This window comes from Nycticebus coucang, chromosome 18 (assembly GCF_027406575.1).
Source record: "Nycticebus coucang isolate mNycCou1 chromosome 18, mNycCou1.pri, whole genome shotgun sequence".
In the NCBI taxonomy this organism is placed as follows: domain Eukaryota; kingdom Metazoa; phylum Chordata; class Mammalia; order Primates; family Lorisidae; genus Nycticebus; species Nycticebus coucang.
In genome coordinates, this window is record NC_069797.1 from 20,471,022 (window position 1) to 20,496,812 (window position 25,791).

At 39.5% G+C, this 25,791-nt stretch overlaps 1 protein-coding gene across 5 annotated transcripts in view; it reads left to right on the forward strand.

The window, feature by feature from the left end:
* Positions 1 to 25,791, forward strand: part of MYH10 (myosin heavy chain 10) — a 161,011-nt gene that overhangs the window by 12,014 nt on the left and 123,206 nt on the right. For all 5 annotated transcript variants that reach the window (XM_053570507.1, XM_053570508.1, XM_053570509.1 and 2 more), the window contains one exon: positions 15,991 to 16,147. In XM_053570507.1, coding sequence (XP_053426482.1) covers positions 15,991 to 16,147 — 157 coding nt within the window. The remainder of the gene's footprint in view (positions 1 to 15,990; positions 16,148 to 25,791) is intronic.

Genomic DNA, 25,791 nt, shown 5'->3' on the forward strand with positions numbered 1-25,791 from the left:
ATCATGAATAAAGGCAGTGACCCCAGACTGTACCAGTAATCATTTTATTCCTCGCTGCCATTTATTGGCAGTTTAAAAGATAGCGTTTCACTCAAGAATGTCCTTGATAAAGCAGCAAAGATGACTGATTTTATTAAATCTCAACCCTTGAGAACATGTCTTTTTAATATTCTGTGTGATGAAATGCTAAGTATGCACAAAGCATTTCTGCTGTATAATGGTTGCCTTAAGGAAAGCATGTGTTTAGTTATTTGAGTTGCAAGCTAATCTTGTTACTTTTTTAATAGAACACTATTTTCATTTGATAAAATGACTGATAGATAAACTATGGTTACTCAGTTACTAACAGAAGAATTTGGCTGACATTTTCTTGAAAATGAACAAAGTGAGCTTGTCACTTCAAAGAAAACAGCTGACTATATTTGTTGCCAATGATAAGATTTGAGTTTTTACATGAAAATTACAGTTTTAGGAAATTTGAACCTACTACCATGAACTTGACAGTATGTCAATACTTTAAAACTTTTCTGATATGATAGATAGTGATCATATAGAAAATGTTTGGTTGTGGGTTTTTTTGATGTCCTGTAGTGAAATGTCATCATCTGAAAGACTTGAATAATTTAGCAAGCCAATGTTTTCCAAATGATGTATGCTCGATATTACAAAATCATGCGTGGGTGAAAGAGTCATGCAATATGTGAGATAAGCCAGTAGATTTTGATATAACAGAATACGAGGAGTTCACTAATAGGAGTTTCAGGTGCTATATTGCGTTTAATCTTTAAAAACTATCATTTATTAAGTTTTGGTAGTATCAAAGATGAATAATCACAGTTATGTGAAAAGGCCGTTAAACTATCTATGTAAGAGTGATTTCCTTCATGTGCTTCAACCAAAACAATGTATCACTATAGCCTGAATGTAGAAAAGCAGTCATGAAAATTTAACTGTTTTTATTAAGCCAAATAATAAAAGTTTTGCAAAAATATAAAACAGCGAATGCCACTCTCTGACTTTTGTTTCAGAAAAACAGACAGTTATTTGTTGCAAGAAATGTTATTTATGCTAACATGTAATATTGTTGTTGTTCTAAAATGAATAAGTAGGGTGGTGCCTATGGCTCAGTGAGTAGGGCACCGGCCCCATTTGTCGAGGGTGGCAGGTTCGAACCCAGCCCCAGCCAAACTGCAACAACAACAACAACAAAAAAAAATAGCCGGGCATTCTGGCGGGCACCTATAGTCTAGCTACTCGGGAGGCTGAGACAAGAGAATCGCCTAAGCCCGAGCTAGAGGTTGCTGTGAGCTGTGATGTTAGGCACTCTACCGAGAGCGACAAAATGAGACTCTGTCTCTAAAATAAATAAATAAATAATAAAATGAATAAACATTTAAAAAATTCCTTACATATTTTATATAAAACAAAAGGTCTTTAGGATCCTTAATAATTTCTCAGAATGTAAAAGAGCCCTGAAATTAAAAAAAAAAAATTGAGTAGTTTATTCATTTTTCAGGGAGTATATTAATGCATTGTAAGATTAACAAATTCAACTTCTCAACTGTTTGTACATTTGTCTTTCTTCCAGTCTGGTGCTATTATGAGCTTTGCTTCAATGAATGGCCCTTACATATCTGGTGCATATAAGTGTATGTCTAGGAGGGGAACTGCTACATGATAGGCTATACATAACTGTGACTTCAGCTTGTCTAGATGATGCCTCATTGAGTCAGTCTCCACAGAAAACAGAAGACTCTCAAACGAGGTATTTTGAGAGTTTAATACAAGGAAAACTTACAAATGTGGGTAGAGTTTAAAAAACAAATCAGGGATAGTGCAGCTAGTATTGGGAAACTGAGACGATGGCTGAGAGCCCTTAATACATTTTGATCTTTAATAAAGTAATAGGAAAGAGGGTAGCTGACTGGAGAAGGCCAGCTGCTAGGAGCTGTGGCCTTCTTAGAGGGATGCAGGCGGCTCATGCTAATTGGCAGAAAGAGAGCCTGGGGAATAAATATCCTGATCTTCTCTCACTCTCAGTCTCCTGCTCATGTCTCCCATCTGCTGAATTCAGTTTGAAGCCAGAAGAGAAGGGAATTTAATAATTTTCTTAGCATCAGCCTCAATTTTATCTGGAATTGAATTTTGTGTATGGTGTGAGATAACTATCTAATTGACCATTTACTGAAACATAAACCTTTCTCCACGGCTCTGAAGTGCCACATTTGTCATAAATCAGGTATTCATAAATATGTTCTTGACTTTTTATTGCTTCATGAGTCTGTGTGCTAATCTTTTGGACATTACATTTTCTTAATTATTACAACTTTGTAATATGTTTTAATATCCAGTGTGGCAGTGTGGTAAAAAGTCTTTTCATATTTGTTGTTTAGGAATTTTTTTTTCTTTGAGATAGGATCTCACTCTGTCGCCCTGGCTGAAGTGCCATGGTGGCATCATAGCTCACAGCACCCTCAAACTCCTGGGCTCAGGTGATCCTCTTGGCTCAGCCTTCTAGTAGCTGGGACTGGGGCTATAGGTGCTCACAATGATGCCTGGCTAGTTTTCCTATTTTTAGTAGGGATGGTGTCTCACTCTTGCTTAGGCTGGTCTCCTGAGCATTCTACCTGACGTGGCCTCCCAGAGCGCTAGGATTACAGGCATGAGCCACCAAACCGGCCTTTTAGCATTGTTTTGGTTGTCAGTGCCTTTGCATTTCAATGTAATTTTAGAATCCACTTGTGAGTTTTTCATTTACACTCACTTATGCCCTGTTAGAATTTTGCAGTTTTTGGCTGGGGCTGGGTTTGAACCTGTCACCTCTGGTATATGGGGCTGGCGCCCTACTCTTTGAGCCACAGGCACCACCTTCCCGTTAGAATTTTCATTTTTTCTTTTTGAGATACTGGTTTCACTTTGTCGTCCAGTCTGGAGCGCACTCTCAAACTCCTGAGCTCACAGGATCCTTCTGCCTTAGCTTATTGAGTAACGGGGACATGACACTATGACTGGCTAATTTTTCTACTAAATTTGTAGAGATGGGGTCTTGCCGTGCTGTTCAGGTGCCTCAAACTCCTGAGTTCAAGTGATCCTCCTGCCTTGACCTCCCAAAATGCTAGGATTCAGGTGTGAGCCCAGCCCAGATATTATTTAAATGTTTTAAATTTTGTCCTTATAATACATATGGTATATGCATAATATGTACATAATTGTTACTGTTATGTGGAAATACTATGTTTTTTACAATTAATTTTTTCGTGTATTGACTTTATATACGGTTGCCTAAGTTTACTTAATTTTATAATTGTTTAGCTGAAGATTCTTTTGGGTTTTCTGTGAACACACTTGCGTTGTCTGCAAATAGTTTAATTATTTTCTTTCCAATTCTTACATATTTCTTTTGCTTGTTTTATTGCACTGTGTAGCACTTTTGGTGCAGTCTTTTTTTTTAAGTAGAGTGGTACCCAAAGGCATTCTTTATTTTTAGACAGAGTTTCATTTGGTCTCCCTTGGTAGTGTGCCATGGTATCTTAGCTCATAGCAACCTCAAACTCTGGCGTTCAAGTGATTCTGTTGCCTCAGCTTCCTAGGTAGCTGGGACTATAGGTGTCTATCACAACACCTGGCTATTTTTTAGAGACGGGGTCTTGCTCTTGCTCAGGTTCATCTGGAATTCATGAGCTCAGGCATTCCACCCACCTCAGCCTCCCAAGTGCTGAGATTACAGGCGTGAGCCATCACACCACACCCATATTCTTACATTATTTCTCATCTCAATAAATATTTCATCATTAAGAATGATATTTGCTATAGTTTTCCTCTATTCCTGTGGAGTTTTCCTCTATTCCTAGGTGTTATCCCAAATGGATGATTTTTTAAAAATCCTGAGTGCATGTTAATTTATCATATATTTTTCCATTTGATAATGGAATAAGATGATAGTGTGATTTTTTTTTCTTGTTATTGTGGCGAATTATGTCTATTTTTGAGTGTTAAATTAACCTTGCAAGGACCAAGTATTCTTTGTATACATGTATACGTACATATCTCTATATGTGTAGAGAGAGAGAATACTCAATTATTTTTGTTAATATTTTGTTTAGGGTTTTTGTATCTATATTCATCGGTGAGATTAACTTAATTTTTTTTCCTCCTATAATTTCCTTATCATATTTTGCTATCAAGATTATGCTGGTTTGGGCGGTGCCTGTTGCTCAGTGGTGGGAAGGGCGCCGGCCCCATATACTGAGGGTGTCAGATTCGAACCTGGACCTGGCCAAACTGCAACAAAAAAATAGCCGGGCATTGTGGCAGGCGCCTGTAGTCCCAGCTACTCCGGAGGCCGAGGCAGGAAAATCACCTAAGCCCAGGAGTTGGAGATTGCTGTGAGCTGTGACATTGTGGCACTCTACTGAGGGCAATAGAGTGAGACTCTGTCTCTTGAAAAAAAAAAAAAAAAGATTATGCTGGTTTATAAAATCAGCTGGGAAACATTTCATCCTTGTTTGTTCTCTGGAAGAGTTTGGATGGGATTAATGTTTTTCTTTTTAAAATAATAATAGTGTTTTCTTTGTGGGGAAATTTTTCTATATTAGATAAAGAACTTTTCAGATTCTTAATTTCTTGTGTCAGTTTTGATAATTATATTTCTTTCTAGGAGTTTATTTCATCTAAATTTTCAAGTTTATTGACGTAAGTTATTCAAAATACCCTCTTATTTTCTGTAGGATCTATAGTGATGTTTTCTTTCATTCCTGATCTGATCATTTGTTTTACACCAGGGGTTTATAAATTTTATTAGTCTTTTCAAATAACAGGCTTTTGACTTTGTTAGACTTTTGATTTTGTTGGTTTTCTTTTATTTTCCTACCTATTTACTTTTCACACATTTGTTTTTTCTTCTTTGTTTAGATCTCATTTGTTATTCATTCTCTAACTTTTTGAGATAAATATTTAGATTATTGATTTATTTTCAGCCAGCCATTTTCTTTTTTTTCTACCTTTTTTTTTTTTTGAGACAGGTTATTACTCTGTCACCCAGCTGGAGTACAGTGGTGTCATCCTAACTCATTGTAGCCTTAGACTCCTTGGGGTCAAGGACAGCAGTCCTGCCTCAGGTTGCTAAGTAACTGTGACTACAAGTACATGCTACCATACCCCGCCAATCAGTCCTCTTTTAAATTTTTTATTGAGATGGGGTCTCACTGTGTTGCCCAGGCTGGTCTTGAATACCTGGAATTAAATGATCCTCCTGCCTCAGCTTCCTGAGCAGCAGGGACTACAGGCATATGCTACCATATTCAACTAATTTTTTTTTTTTTTTTTTTTTGAGACAGAGTCTCATTCAGTTGCCCAGGGTAGAGTACCATGGTGTCATAGCTCACAGCAACCTCCAGCTCTTGGGCTCAAGTGATTCTCTTACCTCAGCCTCCCAGGTAGCTTTTTCCCCATTTTTAGTAGTGATGGGGTCTCACTCTTGCTCAGGCTGGTCTTGAACTCCTGAGCTCAAGCAATTCACCTACCTTGGCCTCCCAGAGTGCTAGGATTACAGGCATGAGCCACCATGCCCGGCCACACTCAGCTAATTTTTTTTTTTTTTTGAGAGAGAGAGAGAGAGTCTCACTTTGTTGCCCTTGGTAGAGTGCTGTGGCGTCACAGCTCACAGCAACCTCCAGCTCTTGGGCTCAAGTGATTCTTTTGCCTCAGCCTCCCAAGTAGCTGGGACTACAGGTACCTGCCATGACGCCCGGCTATGTTTTAGAGACGAGGTTTTGCTCCGGCTCGCGCTGGTCTCAAACCCGTGAGCTCAGGCAATCCACCCCTCCCTTGGCCTCCCAGAGTGTTGGGATTACAGGCATGAGCCACCGCTCCTGGCCCACACTTAGCTAATTTTTAAATCTTTTGTAGAGACAAAGTCTTGCTAGATTGCCTAGGCTGGTCTCAAACTCCTGGCCTTCAGCAATCAATTCTCTAGCCTCAGGCTCTCAGAGCGCTGGGATTACACACCTGAGCCACCACACTTGGCCCATAGCCAGTAATTCTCTCTAAGTGCTTTAAAAGCTGTAAATTTCATTCTAAGTACTCCTATACCTGTAGTCTACAAGTTTTAATATGTTGTGTGTTTATTATCATTCAGTTTAAAATAATGAGGATGCTTTACTTGAATTTTGTGTTATTTAGAAGTAAATTGCTTAGGGTGGCGCCCGTACCTCAGTGGGTAGGGCAACAGCCATATACACTGAGATTGGTGGGTTCGAACCCGGCCTGGGCCTGCTAAAACAACGACAACTGCAACAACCAAAAAAAATGGCCGGGTGTTGTGGCGGGCGCCTGTAGTCCAAGCTACTTGGGAGGCTGAGGCAAGAAAATTGCTTAAGTCCACGAGTTTGAGGTTGCTGTGAGCTGTGATGCTACCGCACTCTACCAAAAGCGACATAGTGAGACTCTGTCTCAAAAAAAAAAAAAAGGTAGTAAATTGCTTAATTTCTAAACAGGGCATTTTCAGGTTTATTTTGTCATTTCTACTATAACCTCCCCCTGTCCCTCTTGCAACCCCCACTTGGTCAGAAAACATACCTTGAATGATTTAAATCCTTTAATATTTGTTAGATTTGCTTTATGGTCTATTACATGATCGATTTGGGTAAAAGGTCATTGCATGCTTAAGAAATATGTATGTTGAGCACTTATTGGACACAGGGTTCTATATGTGTAGTGTTGTTCAGTCTTATCTGTCCCTAGAGTTTTATTTATAATCTGCTTGTTCCTCTAGTTACTGTGAAAAATCTTTCTCTTTTTCATTCTGTCAACTGCTATGTACATACTGAAGCTATGCTATCACGTATATGCAAATGTAGACTTTTTTTTTTTCTGGCGAATCGTCATGATTAATGTTTAGTGTTTGTTGCAAAGTTGGCTGTGTCTCATATCAGTCTTGGCATTTTTTATTTTGGGTGTTTGCTTGGTTCATTGCTTTTAAAACTTATTTTCAGCTTTTCTGTGTCTTTATACTTAAGGTGTGTCTCTTACAAATTGCCTATAGTTGTTATTTTTGTCCTGAATCTGACAATATTAGTTTATATACATCTTATGGCTGATACATTTAAGTTTAAATCTGTCATCTGATTTCTTGCTTTCTTTTTGTCCTACCTTTGTTCTTTTTTTCTCCCCTTTTTATCTTTTTTTGGATTGGGTAAATTTTTTTATTACTCCATCTTTTTGCCTGTTGTTTGCTATGCAGTTTTGCTGTTTCTTTAGCTCTTTTTTTACAGAGTCTCACTCTGTCGCCCTAGGTAGAGTGCCCTGGCATCATCATAGCTCACAGCAACCTCAAACTCTTGGGCTCACATGATCCTTGTGCCTCAGCCTCCCTAGAACCTGGGCTACAGACAGGTACTTGCCACTACACTGGGCTAGTTTTTTCTCTTTTTCGAGATGGGGATCTCGCTTCTGCTCAAGCTGGTGAACTCTAGAGCTCAAGGGATCCACCTGCCTTAGCTTTCCAGAGTGCTAGGATTATAGGCATGAGCTGCCCAGTTCCCTTCCCTATTCTAACATGTATCCTTAAAGACTGATATAAAGTAGAAATTGTACCACCTCCCAGATAATGAAAGGTCTTCCCTCCTAATTTATATGCTTTTGTTGTTTAATTCTTTCTCTCTATATATTTTTTTCAGATTAATCCAAGGATACAGATAATTAGGTTACATTGTTTGTGTTTGTTAGGTGGAGTCCAAATCGTAGTTGTGAATTTTTTCTATATTTTAAAACTCATAAGACACATTACTTTTTGATACTACAGTATTCATTTAGTCATATCTATTTACTCTTTCTGTTGTTTTTCATGTTTTTTTTTTTTTTTTTTGCCTTAGCTTCTATCTTTTCTTTTAGAAAGGGTCTCTTATCTATCTGAAAGTGTCTATTTTTCCTTTATTTTTGAAGTTTGCTTGGTTTTGTTTTTGCTGGAGTTGAAATTGAGAGCTGCCAGTTATTTTCTTTCAGGGCTATAACCGTTGTGTTATATTCTGCCTTCTATCTTTTTCTGTTGAGAATTTAGCCTGTAGTTTTATCATTTCTCTGTTGAAGGTAATCTGTTTTCACATACCCACCCATCCTGCCCTGCCCTATTCCCCTGGCTGTTTCTAAGTTTTTCTTTTTGTCTTTGGTTTTCCAAGTTTCATTCTGATGTGCTTAGGGAAAGTTTTCTTTCGTACACAGTTTCCTCCCCTTGTCTTTAAGGTTGCTTTTCCAGACCTCCATTGGAGGACTGAATCCATGGACAGTGCCGAGATTTGCACTATATGTTTTCCTATGCATGCATACTTACCATAAAGGTGACTGTCTTCTTTTTTTTGAGACAGAGTCTCACTATGTTGCCCTCGATAGAGTGCTATGACATCACAGCTCACAGCAACCTCCAACTCTTGGGCTTAAGCAATTTTCTTGCCTCAAGGCCTCCCAAGTAGCTGGGGCTACAGGAGCCCACCACAATGCCTGGCTATTTTTTGTTGCAGTTGTCATTGTTGTTTAGTAGGCCTGGGTTGGGTTCAAACCCACCGGCCTCAGTGTATGTGGCTGGCGCCCTAACCACTGAGCTATGGGCATCAAGCCAGATAATGGTTAATTTATAAATGAGGTATGGTAAAAGATTAACAATCATACATTAAAATAGAATATTAAAATGTTAAAATGAATAATTCTAACAACACATTGTAATAACAGGCAAATGTGGTCTCTTTCTCTCTTAAAATACCTTATTGTATTGAACTCTTGTGATGATGTGACTTTTTTTTTTCTTCTTCATAAATACATGGATAGAAGATCCATTCCTTCTATGGAATGGATAGGTAGATATTAGCAACATCAGCATATAATTTTTTTTTTTGTCTCATTAAGTTGAGAATTTTTCACCATTTCACTTAAAGGAAGCATTTTATGGTTTCTCTTTGGCATAACTGAATGGCCAGCATCGTAACGCTTATGCCATGGGGCCATTATTAAGTAAAATAAAGGTTGCAGAACACAATGGATCTGAAATGAGAGGGCTACTAAGTGTCTGGCAGGTGGGGACCATATACAACATTGATCCTCTGGACGTAGGGGATTCATGTCCCAGATGGGACAGTATGGGGCAGTGCTACATTTCAGCACATACTAGAAAGAAGAGCACATGATTTAAGACTTCTGAACTCTTTATTTTCTGTGTATTATTTTTGGGCTGTGTTTCACTGTGGGTAACTGAAACTGCAGAAGTGAAACTTCAGGTAATGGGGGCCTACTGTTTTCAGCTTGGGGTTTCTAGTATTTTTGAATCTGTGGCTTGATGCCTTTTGTCAGTTTTGAAAAATTCTTGGCCATTATCTTTTCAGATCCTGCTTCTGCTCCTTTCTCTTTTCTCTTTCTTAAACTCATATAACTGGTATGTCAAGGCTTTTCACCATATCCCATCTAGCTGTCACATTCCTCTACATTTTCATCCTTATTTTTTAAGGTTAAGTCTGGCTATTTGCTTCTGATTAAAATGTCAGTCCACTAATTCTTTCTTCAGCTGTATCTAATTTGTTGTTAAACACATGAATTCTTAATTTCAGTTACTGCTTTTTCAGTTTTAGAATTTTTGTTTGGATTTTCTTTTAGTAGTTTCCTATTCTCTTTCAGAATTCTAATCATATATTTTAATTACTTGCATGTATTATCATCCAGGTTAATAATACACGTCAATAAAAATAGACTCACCAGGGATCCAGTTATGATGCCATAGCATCATAGCTCACAGCAACCTCAAACTCTTGGGCTCAAATGATTCTTTCGCCTCACCCTCCCAAGTAGCTGGGACTATAGGTACTCGCCACAATGCCCGGCTATTTTTAGAGACGAGGTCTCACTCTGGCTCAGGCTGGTCTTAAACTTGTGAGCTCAGGCAGTCCACCCACCCTGGCCTCACAGAATGCTGGGATTACAGGTGTGAGCCAGTGTGCCCGGCCTTATCTTGGGTTTTAGTTACAACTTGTTGCCTTATGTACCTGGTTATCATATTGCAAAGATACCTTGAGGCTCTGGATAACATTAAGCTTATTCTGGAGTTTTGCTTTTGGCAGGTAGTTAGGATAAGGGAAACTAGAGCATGTAGTTAATCGGGGTTGACCTTCCAGCTGAGCTTCAGGGTGTGAGAGCAGCTCTATTTCTGCTATAGTCAGAACTCTTAGGGTGCAACCATCAGGGTCCCAGCTGATGGGACCTCTCCCATAGCCTTCTCCTCCTGGGGGGCTGAAACTCTTAAAATTTTTTCTTTTCTTTTTTTTTTTTTTTTTTTTTTGAGAAAGAGTCTCTCTTTGTCATTGTTGATAGAGTGCTGTGCAGTCATAGCTCAGGGCAACCTCAAACTCTTGGGCTCAAGCCATCTCCTGCTTCGGTTTTTCTTTTTTTTGAGACAGTGTCTCACTTTGTCACCCCCTGTAGAGTGCTCTAGCGTCATAGCTCACAGCAACCTCAATCTCTTGGGCTCAAGAGATCCTCTTGCCTCAGCCTCCAAAGTAGCTAGGACTATCAGTCACCCGCCACAATGCCTGGCTATTTTTTTTTTTTTTTTGGTATGGCTTTTGGCCGGGGCTGGGTTTGAACCCGCCACCTTCAGCATATGAGACCGGCGCCCTACTCCTTGAGCCACAGGTGCCACCCTTGCTTGGCTATTTTTTTAGAGATGGAATTTCATTCTAGCTCAGAGCTGGTCTGGAACTCATAAGCTCAGGCAATCCACTGTGGGATTACAGGTATGAGCCACTGCACCCAGCCCCTATTCTTTTCTTTTTCTTTTCAGTAGAGATGGAGGCTGACTCTTGCTCAGGCTGGTCTCAAACTTGTGAGCTCAAGCGATCCATTGACCTTGGCCTCTCAGAGTGCTAGGATTATAGGCGTGAGCCACCATGCCCAGCCCTGAACTCTTCAATTTTTGCTGGCTTAGCTGTGTGTCCCTCAAAGCTCTGCTTAGTTTCTTGTTTCTCAGCAACACGTTTGGGGATTTGTAACTATCATCCGTTTAAAACTGAAATGATTTTATATCATCTTATATTCAGTTGTCACATTTTTTCTTATGCCTCACAAATAGGTCATAAATGGTCGGTCTGTTAAGTTCAGGATCCACAAAGATTGCTATATTATAATTGGCTGTTGTCTTAGTCCATTTCGTGCTGCTAGAACAGGATACTACAGGCTGTGTGATTTAAAAACAGTAGAAATATGCACCTATTTGGTCACAGTTCTGGTTCCCGCGTCAGGAGTATCCTCCTCTGCCAGTCACCTACGAATGTTGATACCCAGTGCTAAACATGGTTCACATCTCTTACGTCAGTAGGGGCTTCTGAGTGGTGAGAGTGATGCCTTCACTCCTGCATTTGCTGGCTTGATGAATTCTTTTTAACTCAATGTATATTCTTTCCACACACTGAGTTTTTCAAGTATTTATTTATTTATTTATGCAGAATTTTGGCTTTTTTTCTCCTAAAGGAGCAGTAGCGATTAATATGTTAGTTATCCTTCCTCTGCCCTCCGTATTCACCTACCTTCTGTGTATTATTATTTTTTTAATTGATTTTACCTTTGTAACTTCTTAGTCTTTTTAATATTTTACTTTTGGCCTATTTTTAAGAAGGACACTCTCCCGGGCTAAATGTACCTACTCTTGTCATTTGATTTCCTGAAGCGTCTGGTCTGCTCTTTATTTTATTTCAAGATTCCTTGAAATCTTGTCTTAGTCACCTGTTTCTGTCCTTAGGCATTTCTGTTCTACTATGTAGAGTCCACGTCATACTGTATTATGTTGCAGATAAAAATCTGTTTCTGAGAGATTTCTTTTAGCTTATTAAGTAGATAATTTTCACACGTAATTTCTTTCTTTGAGTCCTGTGGAAGATGATGTTTTCCTTACATATTTTACAGGGATTTTCTTTTCTTTTTTTAAAATATGCATGTGAATTTTGTCTAGATGCAGTGTTTGTAGGTGGTACAGGGCTATTTATTCTTCCCTCCCTCCCTTTCCTTTTAGGCGGGGGTCCGATTTCTTCTGAGTCACAATTGGGGTGTAGGGTTAGGTGATATTCCCAGTTCAGTGCCCGGGCTCCTAGCTGGAGAATGTTGTATCTCTGCTCCATTGTGTTATTATCCGCAGCTGCGTTCATTTCCTGCTTCTCTACTCCTTTGAACTTACGAAACAATGCGTATGCACACCCCTACTATCTTAGCAAGAGGCTTGACACTTGAAGGATAAGTAGAATTTGCCAATACTGGACAGAGGAGGACGGGCATTTCCAGGCAGAGTGGTCAGCGTAGATGGAAACCAGGAGGGATAAAGCAGATAGCATGTTTGAAAAGCAGCGTTTTTTTTTTTTTTTTTTTGGTGTGTGCAAATATTTTTGTATGTCTCTCTTAGGTAAAGTATACAGTAATGTTATTATACAAACCTTTGCAGTTTGTGTAATGAAACCGCAAACCTTTGCAGTTCTTCAGAGTTTTCTCAAGGGCTCTGGCAAGCCACCATTTCGAGCCACTCACTGGGCAGCCTACTGAGCTCACCTACTGTATCACAATGTTAGGATGTTGAAAGAGGATTTGTTATCTTTTCCCACAAGTCAAATTATTTTCCCTTCTGTCGGTAATGGTTCTAATCCCTAACGCTTGAAAACCTTGGCATCCTGGTCACTTGAGGCCTTTAATGGTTTTTTTGTGTTGTGGGTTTCTGAGTTCTGCATCCAGCTTTTTCTGTGACTCATCCCTTCTCCTTCTGTGATGCCTTTCTCTCTTCTAGGCCCTGTGGTCGTGCCAGGACTGGGGAGCAGGCTCCCGTCTCTTCCTGCTTCTCACCTCCTGCCCCTTCAGTCTGTTTCCATGTGGCTGCCCGATTTATACTTTGTCTAAAATGCTTCTTTCCTCCAGTCTCTCTTCTCTCTGGAGCCTCTAATGCCTCATTGCCTGTAGGAGACAAAATCTAAATTGTCTGGTTTGACTGCCTAGGCCCTTATCGCTCACATTCCTTGGAACAAACTATTTTTAGCTAAAAGGGTCTCCTCACTGTACCTTGGATATATCCTGCCACGTAGAGTTTTACATTCTTACTGTTTGAGTAGGAATTCTTTAGCCCTCCTTTTGACCTAATAGGCTTTAAAAAAAACACCAAAGCCCATCTGGGTCTGACTTTTATGGAGACTCCCAGGGTCGGCTGCTGGTCGTGTGCTCTGCCCCAGAGCTGTCTCTTCCGTTTATCTCTTCATCTTCTCCTTTCTCTGTTTGGTGCCTTATATTGTGGCTTGTTTGTTTAGTGTGTATCTGTTACCTAGAGTGTATGCTTCTCGAAGGTATTTAATACCTTGCATATGTATTCAAATACTTTATGATGTTTAATTTGAACTTTAAGTTCCCCAGAGATAATATGTTAACAGCATACTGCCTTCCTACCATGTGTCTGGAGGAAAACAGAAAAAAGACAGTAGCATTTCAGTGATTGGTTTGTACACAAGCCTAAGATGTCACCTGTTTTTCTGGATAATTAGAGGTTAGATTTTTAAGCATTTTAATAATATTCCCACTTTACTGCTTTTCTTTGGTAAGCGTGGAATACTGATGGTTCTTTCAAGTTTTTGTTTTTGATGACTTACTCACATTTGTGATACTTATCTTTCTAACCCTATTCCTCAGAAACAGGCCTAACACATGGTAGACACACATGTCGGGATTATTTCTGATTAAACATGCCATTGTTATGATCTGTTACTGCCGTACGTGCTAGGGGAAGTTCAACTGAATTTGTGTGTTTTCATTTTCTGGGAGCTTCCTTTTTTTCTTTTTGCCTGTTTATAATTATTTGCCTCTTACAAAAGTAAAGTACAAAATCTGTAGCTTCATGATAGACTGTGATCTAATTTTTGAATGAAAAAGTGAGGTTGGGTGTATAAAAATTGATCAGCGTATTGTTGTGATTTGCTAATTTTACTGTGTATAAATTAAACTGAAGAAAAAGAAAATAGAGGTTGTCTATCCTGGGTTTTTCTCACCCTTAGTCAGTAAAGCCTTTGTTTTTATTGATTCTCATTGTCATATTGATTCTCATTGCCTTCTTGTCCTGAACACTGGACTAGCTAGACAAGAGAGTTGGTTGGGAGAAAGTACGGGGTGGTGGTCTAAGAAGCCCAGGAGCTTCCAGGGTTTGCTGAGGTGTACACCATGTGTACAGAAAGGCTGAGAGTCTGCAGAACTAAGTGTGGTCAGTAAGTAATTAATGTAGCCTCAGGCAAATAAGGGGCAGATGTCCATCTGGCCAGCTCAGAAATAAGCCATTGTTAACTAACAGCCCAAATCAGTGAATTTGCCTTTTGCCCCTTCTAAATCACTAATCTAGGTAGGAAGTGCATTCTGTGTCTGAGTCTGCACTTGTGAGTTCAGGAAAATACAGGGAGAGCAGCCAGAGATGGTTCTGATCACTTGGCTTTTTTGGCAAGCTTTCATTCTCTTGTTTTAGGATTAATAACTGCAGTATTCAAAATAGTCATCTCTAGAGGGCTTTCTGGTGGCATTTGCCAAGGGTCTCAGCTCTGATGGACACAGCTGTTAGTTAGAATCACCCTTTTGTTCCCTGGGGAAGCTGACCATGTAGCCAAACACTACCAGTCTTCTAGCCTTTTTTAGTGTCTCTTGGTTTTAGATTTTGGTCTACCCAAATGGCCTTAAATAAAAGGTCTGTTTTATAATACAGTTGAGTGTCTTTCTAAATTCCTTCAGTTTTTCAGAGGGCCAGAGCATCTGGCAGAAATCCTAATTGCCCTTGTTTTTCTGTAGTTCCCAGAGTCAGTTTGGTGGAATATTCTCAGAAATTATTCTGTGTAATCTTTTAAAAAACCAGAGTCTTAGGTGTTCATAGTGTTAATTCTGAATAATGACTGTTGTACCCACCTGCAAAGGCTTGCATCTTTTAGATTAGCTGCTCTTAAAAATTATTAAGAACCCCTAAAAGCTTCTGTTTATGTGGTTTATATTTAGTGATACTTAGTGTATTCAAAATTAAAATAAGTTTTAACTGATTCATTTAAAAATATTAATAGTAAACCCATAACTAATTAAAATAAATATATTTTTTTCCAGCACCTGTGGCTCAAAGGAGTAGGGCGCTGGCCCCATATGCCGGAAGTGGTGGGTTCAAATCTAGCCCTGGCCAAAAAATACAGACTTGTTGTTTGGGATTCATTGAGGGTACAAAGAATTAGGTTACACTGATTGCATTTGTTAGATAAAGTTCCTCATAATTGTGTCCCACCCCCAAATTAAATTAACTTTTGAGAAAACTGTTTTCCAAAGCAAAAAATATTAGAAGAATGAAAACTTTAAAATTTTTACAAATCTCTTGAATATCTTAAAAGATAGCTGGATTCTCCATAGGTTCTGCGTTTAGTTATTTGGAATATGTTGTTTTAGTTGAAGTAGATAAGAAAAGCCAGTTTTTCACAGACATTTCATTGAAAAAATGAGGAATATTTTAATTGCCTGTTCAGATAATTATATTCTTCTTTGATAACTACACCCAAATTTGACAAATGGTATTTTCTTAGATTAGTTACACTGTGAAATTTGAACCTACATTAATTAGCTTTGTATACCTGTGTACACGTGCGAGAATGATTGTGAAAAGGCAAATAATAACACATCGTCTGAACCTTAGTAGCTCTGTGAAGTTATGAAGCCTGCATCGTTTCTGTTTTACAGACGAGGAAATTGAAGAGTGCCATTTAGTAAACTCTCTGAGGGACAACAACTTGTGGTTCATAGCAATAAATTGCCCCTTATGGGCTAGATTTAATTCTGGGGATAGACTGTTTGTCTCAAAGATAAAAATCTCCTGTTTAAGTGACTGTGTAATTTCTGTCTCCTGCTTGGATGCTGACCGATAAATGCAGGTTTTTTTTTTTCTATTGTTTATTTTTTTAACATTGTATTTTATTTTTATTCTAGACTTACTCTGGACTCTTCTGTGTAGTCATAAATCCTTACAAGAATCTTCCAATTTACTCTGAGAATATTATTGAAATGTACAGAGGAAAGAAACGTCATGAGATGCCTCCACACATCTACGCCATATCTGAATCTGCTTACAGATGCATGCTTCAAGGTAACTGGACATGTAGGGGTACTAAGTACCCGGAATTTCTGAAATATAATTTATACTATTTTGTAATATCCCCATCTGTTCTACAAAAAGTTTTAATTTTCTTTTTTAAGAAGATTAATAGTAGAAAAATTGTATATTCTTTAGGATTAAGGTAGATACTATGGCCATTTTTGGTAGGAAGCTGGGAAGTATGTTTGTTGCTCCATATCTCATGTAAAAAGCATCTAGTTTTGGCTCGGCGCCTGTGGCTCAAGCGGCTATGGCGCCAGCCACATACACCTGAGCTGGTGGGTTCAGGTCCAGCCCGGGCCCGCCAAACAACAATGACGGCTGCAACCAAAAAATAGCCAGGCATTGTGGCGGGCCCCTGTAGTCCCATCTACTTGGGAGGCTGAGGCGGGAGAATCACTTGAGCCCAGGAGTTTGGAGGTTGCTGTGAGCTGTGATGCTACAGCACTCTACGCAGGGCGACAGCTGAAGCTCTGTCTCAAAAAAAAAAAAAAAAAAAAGCATCTAGTTTTTCATTTTCCATATATATTGTATTCCCAACACAAGCTAGTTTAACCAAAGCTCTGTTACGTTATTTTTTAAAACTAACAGGAAGAATAAGAGGAAAGGTTGATACTTTAAAGTGTTATTTGTGATTTAAAAGCATTGTAAAAGGAGACAAGAGTCAGAAAGGATGTTTTGTGTTGGTTGATTTCAACTATTGTGTTCTTTTGGATCAGAATTTGAAGAGTCGCTCATTTGAACAATGGTTTTAGACATTAATAGCTTACGGACAGTTTTATTTTGAAAGCCAGAATATAGTGGTTTGAGTGCAATGAATGTTACTGCTCCCTCAGACTTTATTTGATAAACATGGGAGTTCCTAGTGCCGTGTAAAAGGCCAGTCTTCTCTAATGATTCTTTTCTCTCTCTCCTTTTACTCGATTCTATAAGGTATAATAAAAAATAAAAGATTCTTATAAAATAGTTCCATTTCAGAAAACAGTATACACTGCCTCTGCCTTTCATCAAATTACAGGTCTGACAAGGCTCTTGGTGCCTGGGTCTGAAATGCAGTGTGAAGGAATTAATAAAGGACACCACCCATCTCCTACGTCTAGTTTTGTTTGGATACTTATATCATATACCAGGTCATTTGAGGCAAACAGACAACCTCTTGAAGATTAGTGTCATAGGTTGAGAAGGATAGTTTTGAAATTAAAAATGAAATACTAAGAAATAGCTAGGGTTGTAATAAATTGCTATTAGATAATGGGGGAAGAAAAACCATCAGCTTTTTTTATTGTTTTTGGTTCTATGTCTCTTAAGAAGAATGCTCTTTAGATACAGAAAAGCATTTATGTTAATGAGCAAACTGATATACCTGGGAGAAGAAATCGGAAGAAGTGCCCTCTTTCTCTGAGTCCACATAGTCCCTCATGTAAACAGATACATTCTCACAGTTGAGATAGTTGACATTCTGGACAGGCTCACCTATATCATTATAATTTTTAAGTGACATCTGAGCTTCATATATACTCCAGAAAAGATTCTAGAATATATCATTAAGGGAATAGTTGAAGACCAATGCGAATATATTCATCACAGTACTTTAGGTTGGTAGGAAGAGGAACGCAGTAGGCAGTATTAACGGACTATCAGGACTTTTGATAGCATTCCATAGTCATCCGTGCTGTCCTCCTGTATGCTGAAAAGTTACACCCATTGGTTCATGGTTGAAGTTGGCTAAGTTTGTCAGGGTGTGTGCCCCCTTAAACATTCTTTGTCAACTGTATGCCCATAAAATGTGTAGATGACATGAAACTGGGAGGGATAGTAAATACATTTGATGAAAAGAAATAGAATTTTAAAATCACTTAACATGTTGAATCCAGGTAATAGTTAACAGGGAGAAATGTTATATCCCATTAACCAGATTCCAAATCAGCAGTACAGATGCAGAGTGAGGGGGAGTTGTTGGCTCTATGGCTTTGTTGGTCAAAATTCCTCTTTAACAGATAGAATGAGGGGCTTGGTGCTGTAGCTCAGTGGTTAGGGCACCAGCCACATACAATGGGCTGGCGGGTACGAACCCGGCCCAGGCCTGCCAAACAACAATGACAACTACAACAGACAAAAACAAAAATTAGCCAGGCTTTGTGGTTGTGGTGGGCGCCTGTAGTCCCAGCTAGTTGGGAGGCTGAAGCAAGAGAATCGCTTAAGCCCAAGAGTTTGAGGTTGCTGTGAGCTGTGACGCCATTGCACTCTACTGGGAGTGACATAGTGAGACTCTGTCTCCAAAAAAAAAAAAAAATAGAATGAGAAAGATATGACTTACTAGCATTATCATATTATTATTAACATCATTGTTAATGCTAGAATGAACATTTATTGAAAATTATTACATGCCAGGCACTGGGCTAAATGCTTTGTGTGTATTATTTAGGGCATGACAAGCCTATAAAATAAGTAGAATAGCTATCCTTATTTTACTAAGGCAAAAAGAAGTTAAATAACTTAACCAAGAAAATATAAATAGTAAAAACCAGGCAATGAGACACATTCTTACCCACAGTAATAAACTTCCATAAGAAAATCAAAGAACTCAGTTCATGGTTTTGAATACATAAAAATTTAAAGTTTATACAAAAAATAAAAATTAAAAAATCCTATTCGTCTTTGTAGTCCATTCTGTAAGCTGTCTGCTGATACACGGTTCAACCCCACTGGGTGTAGCGTCTGCCAGGGTCGTCAGACAGTAACCCACAGCCTTGCTGGTGAGACTCGTTCCAGCGAGCAGTGCTGATCAGTCTCAGGCATCCTCAAACTTTTTAAACAGGAGGCCAGTTCACTGTCCCTTAGACCATTGGAGGGCCGGACTATAGTTTAAAAAAAAAACAAAAAACTATGAACAAATTCCTATGCACACTGCACATATCTTATTTTGAAGTAAAAAAACAAAACGGGAACAAATAAAATCACACTGCCTCGTGTGGCCTGTGGGCTGCAGTTTGAGGACCCCTGGTAGGTCTTCACTTCCAAACCTAAGGAGACATCTAAGTGTCACAGTACCTATGGGGGGGGTTGTCAATAGCTTGAGAGGGGACCATGTGGAGAATTTAAGAACATACAGCCCCTCTGAATTTTTAGATTCAACTCATTTCACCTGTCAAGATCTTTTAAAATTATTTTTGTCTTCATCAAATCCACCGTATTTTTTTGCCATGTATAATGCATACTTTTGCCCCAGATTTGTAAGGGAAATATATGGGTGCATATCATACCTGGGTGGCACTAGTTTCTTATCTTTATAAATGTTTTTAATCATTTCATTTATGCTTTCATGTTAAAAATATAATTCTTATACCATAACACGTTTAAAAAATGCTATAATTCCTTTATAATGCAAAAAAAGTACCTAAATATGAACAAATAAAAATATGAAAGATTTTTTTTTTTTCTGAAAGTTTGGTCTAAAAATGTGGGTACGTTATACACGGCAAAATAGGTATTCATCATCCCTCCCAGTTTCATATCATATGCAGATTTGGGGGGCACACAGCTTACATCTTCACATTTATTGGTTAAAATTTTGAAAAGTGGCCAGATGGTAGTGGCTCATGCCTATAATTCTAGCACTCTGGGAGGTCAACATGGGAACATCGCTCCAGCTCAGGAGTTTAAGACTAGCCTGAGCAAGAATGAAACCCCTACTAAAAATAAAAAAACTAGCTGGGCATTGTGGCTAGTGCCTGTAGTCCCAGCTACTCAGGAGGCTGAGGCAAGAGGATCACTTAAGCCAAAGAGTTTGAGTTTGCTGTGAGCTGTGATGCCATGGCACTGTACCCAGGGCTACAGAGTGAGACTCTAAAAAAGAAAAAAGTTGAAAGGTTTGTTTTTAATGCAAAAAAAAACCACAGAAGAGAGCTTACTTTTTTCTTTAGTTTGGATTCTAGGGGATACTGTATCAATAAAATGCAGAATGTGCCTGGCACATACTAGTTGTTCAATAAATATTTGTTGAAGCAGAATTCTTGAACATAAACTTGATTGCAGAAACTCACACTCAGTGAAAGCATGGAATGTCAGAATTAACATAATTGGACACTAAAGCAGTAGATTAGGAGACTAGAATATAGAATAATAAGAAGCGATGGCTACTTGGAACGCTAAAGGGGGAGCATCTCTGGAGCCCAGGAATTCAAGGCTAGCCTGGGCAATATAGTGAGACCCCCATCTCAAAAAAAAAAAGAAAAAAGAGTGCTGCAGGTGGATTGCTTGAGCTCAAGAGTTCAAGACCAGCCTGAGCAATAGTGAGACCCCCATCTCTACTACAAATAGAAAAACTAGCTGGGCATTGTGGCAGGTACCTGTAGTCCTAGCTACTCAAGAGGTTGAGGCGAGAGCATTGCTTGAGCCCAAGAGTTTGAGGTTGCTGTTGAGCTCTGACGCCACAGCACTCTATTCTACCCAGGGCACAGAGTGAGACTGTCTCAAAAAAAGAGAAAGAAACTGATAGGACTTAGGAGAGGAAGAGTAGGAAACATGGAATGTACCTGTACATGCTGAGTTTCCATGAAAGAAGTGATATTTTTGAAAAATTTCACCTGAGCTGAAGAAAGACTCAGGTCTTGAGACTGAAAAGTGCTAGACAGGAATGTGAAAGGAGACATACCAAGTCTTGTACAGGGTGAAATTAGATGATCTCAATGGAAGGGGAGTCACTAGTGTCAGACTTGTGAATTCTTCATGTTAGAAACTGAATGCAATAACATTGAGGCCTCTGCCCTCTCTGTGGTGGTCTGAGGTCACCCCAGAGCGCGCACAGTCCACGTTGGCTCCCTTTCAGTAGCCGGCAACCAGCACTGCTTCCAACCACTGTTGACCTAGATGGGTAGAAAGGAAAGCTTTCCTGTAACAATAACTGCAGGGGCCACCTTTTTTAGGCCACCGTAAATATTTAAGACCTCAGATTCTCTCATCTTCCTGAAGTTTTAGGATGAAATCTATTGCATCTCTTTGTTCTGGTTTGTCTACCAGTCATGTTTTCATTTCCCTAATGCTCCTTTTTCATTTTTGCCTGAAGTACCTCCCTCTCTCTGATGTGCACACTTCCCTGTAATTTCAGTTTCTTCATGGGGTATTTTCTTTTCTTCCAGGCTTTAACTGAAATTGGCTTTTTCCTGGCATACAAGGGTTGAGCTGCTGTGTGAAGATGGCCCCATCTCTCAAACCCTGTGCACTGGGAGATGGGGTTAGTGTCCTTACTCGTCAGGCATCTCCTAAGCACCTCGTCTAATCCTCATCACCTTCCGCAGCTTTCTTCTTGGTGTCTTTCCTCACTCCCTGGTGGCCTTGGCCCCTGACACATTGTTTCCTCTCTGCCTCAAGCCCTGTGGTACTTCATAGTTTCCATTGAACAATCAGAAACCTTGATCTTTAGGTCTTTAATCTCCTTCTCTCGCTTATTGCGCCAACTTCTGTAGTGATGCTCTAGACTTTGCCATCTTTTAGAATTACCTCGCTTTTCAACTCATACTTCAGAATTCTGTTGCATTGTCCTTCCACATTGGTAGTCCAATCAAGAAGTCTCTCAATGTGTTCTTTGCCTCCAGGTGGATCTCTAGTCCATTAGTTGTTTTACTTTTCCCTTATATATTAACCAGAAACCCCTTCGCTTTCTTCCTAATATAGTTTAGATTTCTCTTGGCATACCATTTCAGCAATTCTCTGTCCATATTCTAAACTCCTTGTCAAATTGTTCTTTTGTTATACCTGTTTGGCAAAACTCTCCCGCTGGATGAGTAGATGAATCAAGGTCTCTTTTTGTTCGTCTTTATCTTTTTTTTTTTTTTTTTCCTGAGACAGGGTCTCTGTGCTGCTGCCCACCCCAGGCAGAAGTGCAGTAATGTCATCATAACTCAGCTCTTGGGCTCAAGAGATCCTACTGCCTCAGCGTCCAGAGTAGCTGGGACTATAGACATGCATCACCATGCCTGGTTATTTATTTATTTTTTTTAAGAGATAGGATCTTGCTGTATTGCTCAGGCTGGTCTTGAACTCCTGGGTTCAAATAATCCTCATGTCTCAGCCTCCCAAAGTTCTAGGATTACAGCCACAAGTCACTGTGCCGGCCTGTCTTGTTTCTCTAGTGAAATGATTATCCCGCACTCCATCCTGACTCTCACAAACCTCTGCAGACTCCTAGTGTCCCTTCTACTCCCCAGCTGACGGCTTGTTTCCCATTCCACAGAGCTACTAGGAGCTACCAAGGAGGAACTGCCCCAGCTTCCTGAACAGATTTGTAAACCATTCCCTCTGCTGCCCACTCCTGTCAAAGGCCAGTCTCACCAAGCCCTTCACCTCCAATGTCCTTCACGTCCTCTCACCCTTTTCAGGAATCTCAGTTCTGATTATTCTGAGCTGTGACTAACTGTATCCTATTCCGTCTCCCTTTTTATAGGCTCCAAATATTAGCATTAAATTTGCTAAAGATTTTCCCCATTACTTTAAATAAGGATTTCTTTCACAATCAGATTTTTCAGACATTGTCTGTAGGTGGGTGGGCAGATATGGCTGTTGGAAGAAGCTTGTAAAAATGCTTGTTTTCTCAAGGAACTACAAAATAAGGTATCAGCCAAGAGGAGAGATTAGAGCAGCGGTTCTCAACCTGTGGGTCGCGACCCCTTTGTAACAATGAAAATACATCCTGCATATCAGATATTTACATTACGATTTATAACTGTAGCAAAATTACAGTTATGAAGTAGCAGCTAAAATAATTTTATGGTTGGGGGTCACCACAACATGAGGAGTTATATTAAAGTGTCATGGTATTAGGAAGGTTGAGAACAATAGCCGGGTGTTGTGGGGGGCGCCTGTAGTCCCAGCTACTCGGGAGGCTGAGGCAAGAGAATCGCTTAAGCCCAGGAGTTGGAGGTTGCTGTGAGCTGTGTGAGGCCCCGGCACTCTACCGAGGGCCATAAAGTGAGACTCTGTCTCTACAAAAAAAAGGAAGGTTGAGAACCAGTGAATTAGAGGTTTAAGATAGAATAGTGTAATGTAGTCATCTAGGAGAGACAAATAATACTTACAAGGCCAGACAATTAAGTTCATGAACTCATCTTAGAAAAAGTGCTACCTACCTCACTGCTGAATATTACTGTGGTCCCCTTTGAACTACTCTTCCCTTGGCGTCTGGTAGCTGTGAGTTTTTAAGTCACCTAAACTTTCCCCTTCTATTCCAGGTAGAAGTTAAATAGACATTTTTTTTTTTTGCATTTTAGTATTTAATATTTACTTATTTATTTTTAATTAATTATTTTTTATTAAATCATAACTTTGTACATTGATGTATTTATGGGGTTCAGGGTACTGCTTCAATATACAATGTGAAATGTTTACATTGAACTAAGTAACACATCCATCACAATTATAAGTATTTAATATTTAAATTATTTATCTTATGATCACATTTCCTTTCTTATATAACTTGCTATTTTCCCCAGGGTTAGTAATTTTTCCATTTGGACTCCAGTATAGTTTGTTGTTGTTGTTTTTTTTTTTTTTTTGGTAGAGGCAGAGTCTCACTTTATCACCCTTGGTAGAGTGCCGTGGCCTCACACAACTCACAGCAACCTCCAACTCCTGGGCTTAAGCGATTCTCTTGCCTCAGCCTCCCAAGTAGCTGAGACTACAGGCGCCCGCCACAACGCCCGGCTATTTTTTTGTTGCAGTTTGGCCGGAGCCGGGTTTGAACCCACCACCCTTACCCACTGAGCCACAGGCGCTGCCTGACTCCAGGATAGTTTTACAATTACTTACATTAATTTGACGGAATTCCAAGTCCCCTGTCAGTAGATAGAAGTACATCAATTGACTTAAGAGGGTCTTTCCCCCTGGGGACGCGTGTCCTGGGGCTCTGTCCCCCCATCTGTGCTTGTTGCTTCAGGTTTGCCTTTGCCCACACCCTAGGAATTCCTGTTCCTTGCTTGTATTTAGTTTATGGATCTCATCTGCTGCTATTTTGGGTAGAGGACGCCTCTGGAAGCTTCCCGAGGTACACAGGAAATAATCAATGATTAGATCAATAAGTGTTTGATTGGAGTGGTTTATCGGACAGTGAAACACAAAGGAGCCACCGTGAAAGAAACATCCGGCATACTGCGTGATCTCCTGGGTCCAGTAGTTATACACATCATCCATCCTTTTGTTTTAAAACTGAGCATTTTAAGATAAGATTGATATAAGTCACATGTGAACCTTGCAAATGTAGGTTGAATGATGGTTTTGAAAATTTTTGAAACTGGATGTAAGTTTTCTGTATTAGAAATAAAAGCAAGGAAAACAAGCCATCCTACAAAAGAAACATCAAGAAGGCGTTTAGGGCGGTGCCTGTGGCTCAAAGGAGTGGGATGCCGGCACTAGATATTGGAGGAGGCGGGTTCAAACCCGGCCCCAGCCAAAAACTGCAAAAGAACAAAAAGAAAAAGGGCATTAAAAAGTCAGAAAACAAGGGTGGGTGTGGTGGCTTACACCTGTGATCCTAGCACTATGGGAGGGTTAGGTGAGAGGATTCCCTGAGCTCAGGAGTTCGAGACCACCAACCTGAGCAACAGTGAGACCCTGTCTCTACAAAAAATAGAAAAATTAGCCAAGTGTGGTAGTGCACACCTATAACCCAGCTACTCCAGAGGCGAGGCAAGAGGAGCACTTGAGCTGAGGAGTTTGAGGTTGCTGTGAGTGACAACACCACGGCACTCTAGCCTGGGACAACAGAGTGAGACTCTATCTCAACAAAAATAAAATAAAGTCAGAAAACATGTAACACCAAATATAGTAGTTATAGCAAGAAATGCTTTTTAGTTATAAATTCTTTCCATACCCCTACAAATAAGAGAGAGCTTGTGAGAAAGACATCCTTGAAGTAGGAAAATACTAAATAAAAAGGACAAGGATGGGCAGCAGGTACCTGAGCCAAGTGCCCACAAAAAAAAGAGGCTCGGTCTAAAGCCATTGCTGCCTAAAGCAGATTTTAAAACAAAAATAGGGACAAAGAGCATTATTTTATGTCAAGAAAAGGAACATTTTATAATAAATTATAGTCTTGAATCTGTGTATTGAATCTTCTTTTTTAAAATTTTTTAAATTACTTTTTATTAAATCATAACTTTGGACATTGATGTATTTATGGGGTTCAGGGTACTGCTTCGATATATAATGTGAAATGTTTACATTGAACTAAGTGACACATCCATCACAATTGTACTCATTTCTTCATAGTTTTGAAATGTACCATTGCATCATGCACATTAGGTGACGTCCCCTCAAATGCCCTCCCGCCTCCCATATCTCCACTCCCCTCCCCTTTCCTCCTCTTCCCTTCTACTTTCTGGACTATATATTGAATCTTCTGATGTGAAAATACAGGCAGCAGGAAACTTCACTTCTGGTGACACTGTTAGGGAACGGTCATATCATTGGGGTGATAAGTAAATAGAAATTCTTGAGAAGTGATAAGTGCTATGGAGAAAACTAAATGGGAGGATGAGGACATACACTTGGAAAAGATTGTGTAGGGTGAAATGATGATTTCATAGGGTGAGTTGTTAAAAGATGTACAAAAATCAGTGTTCAGCACACCCCCCGGGTAAAGG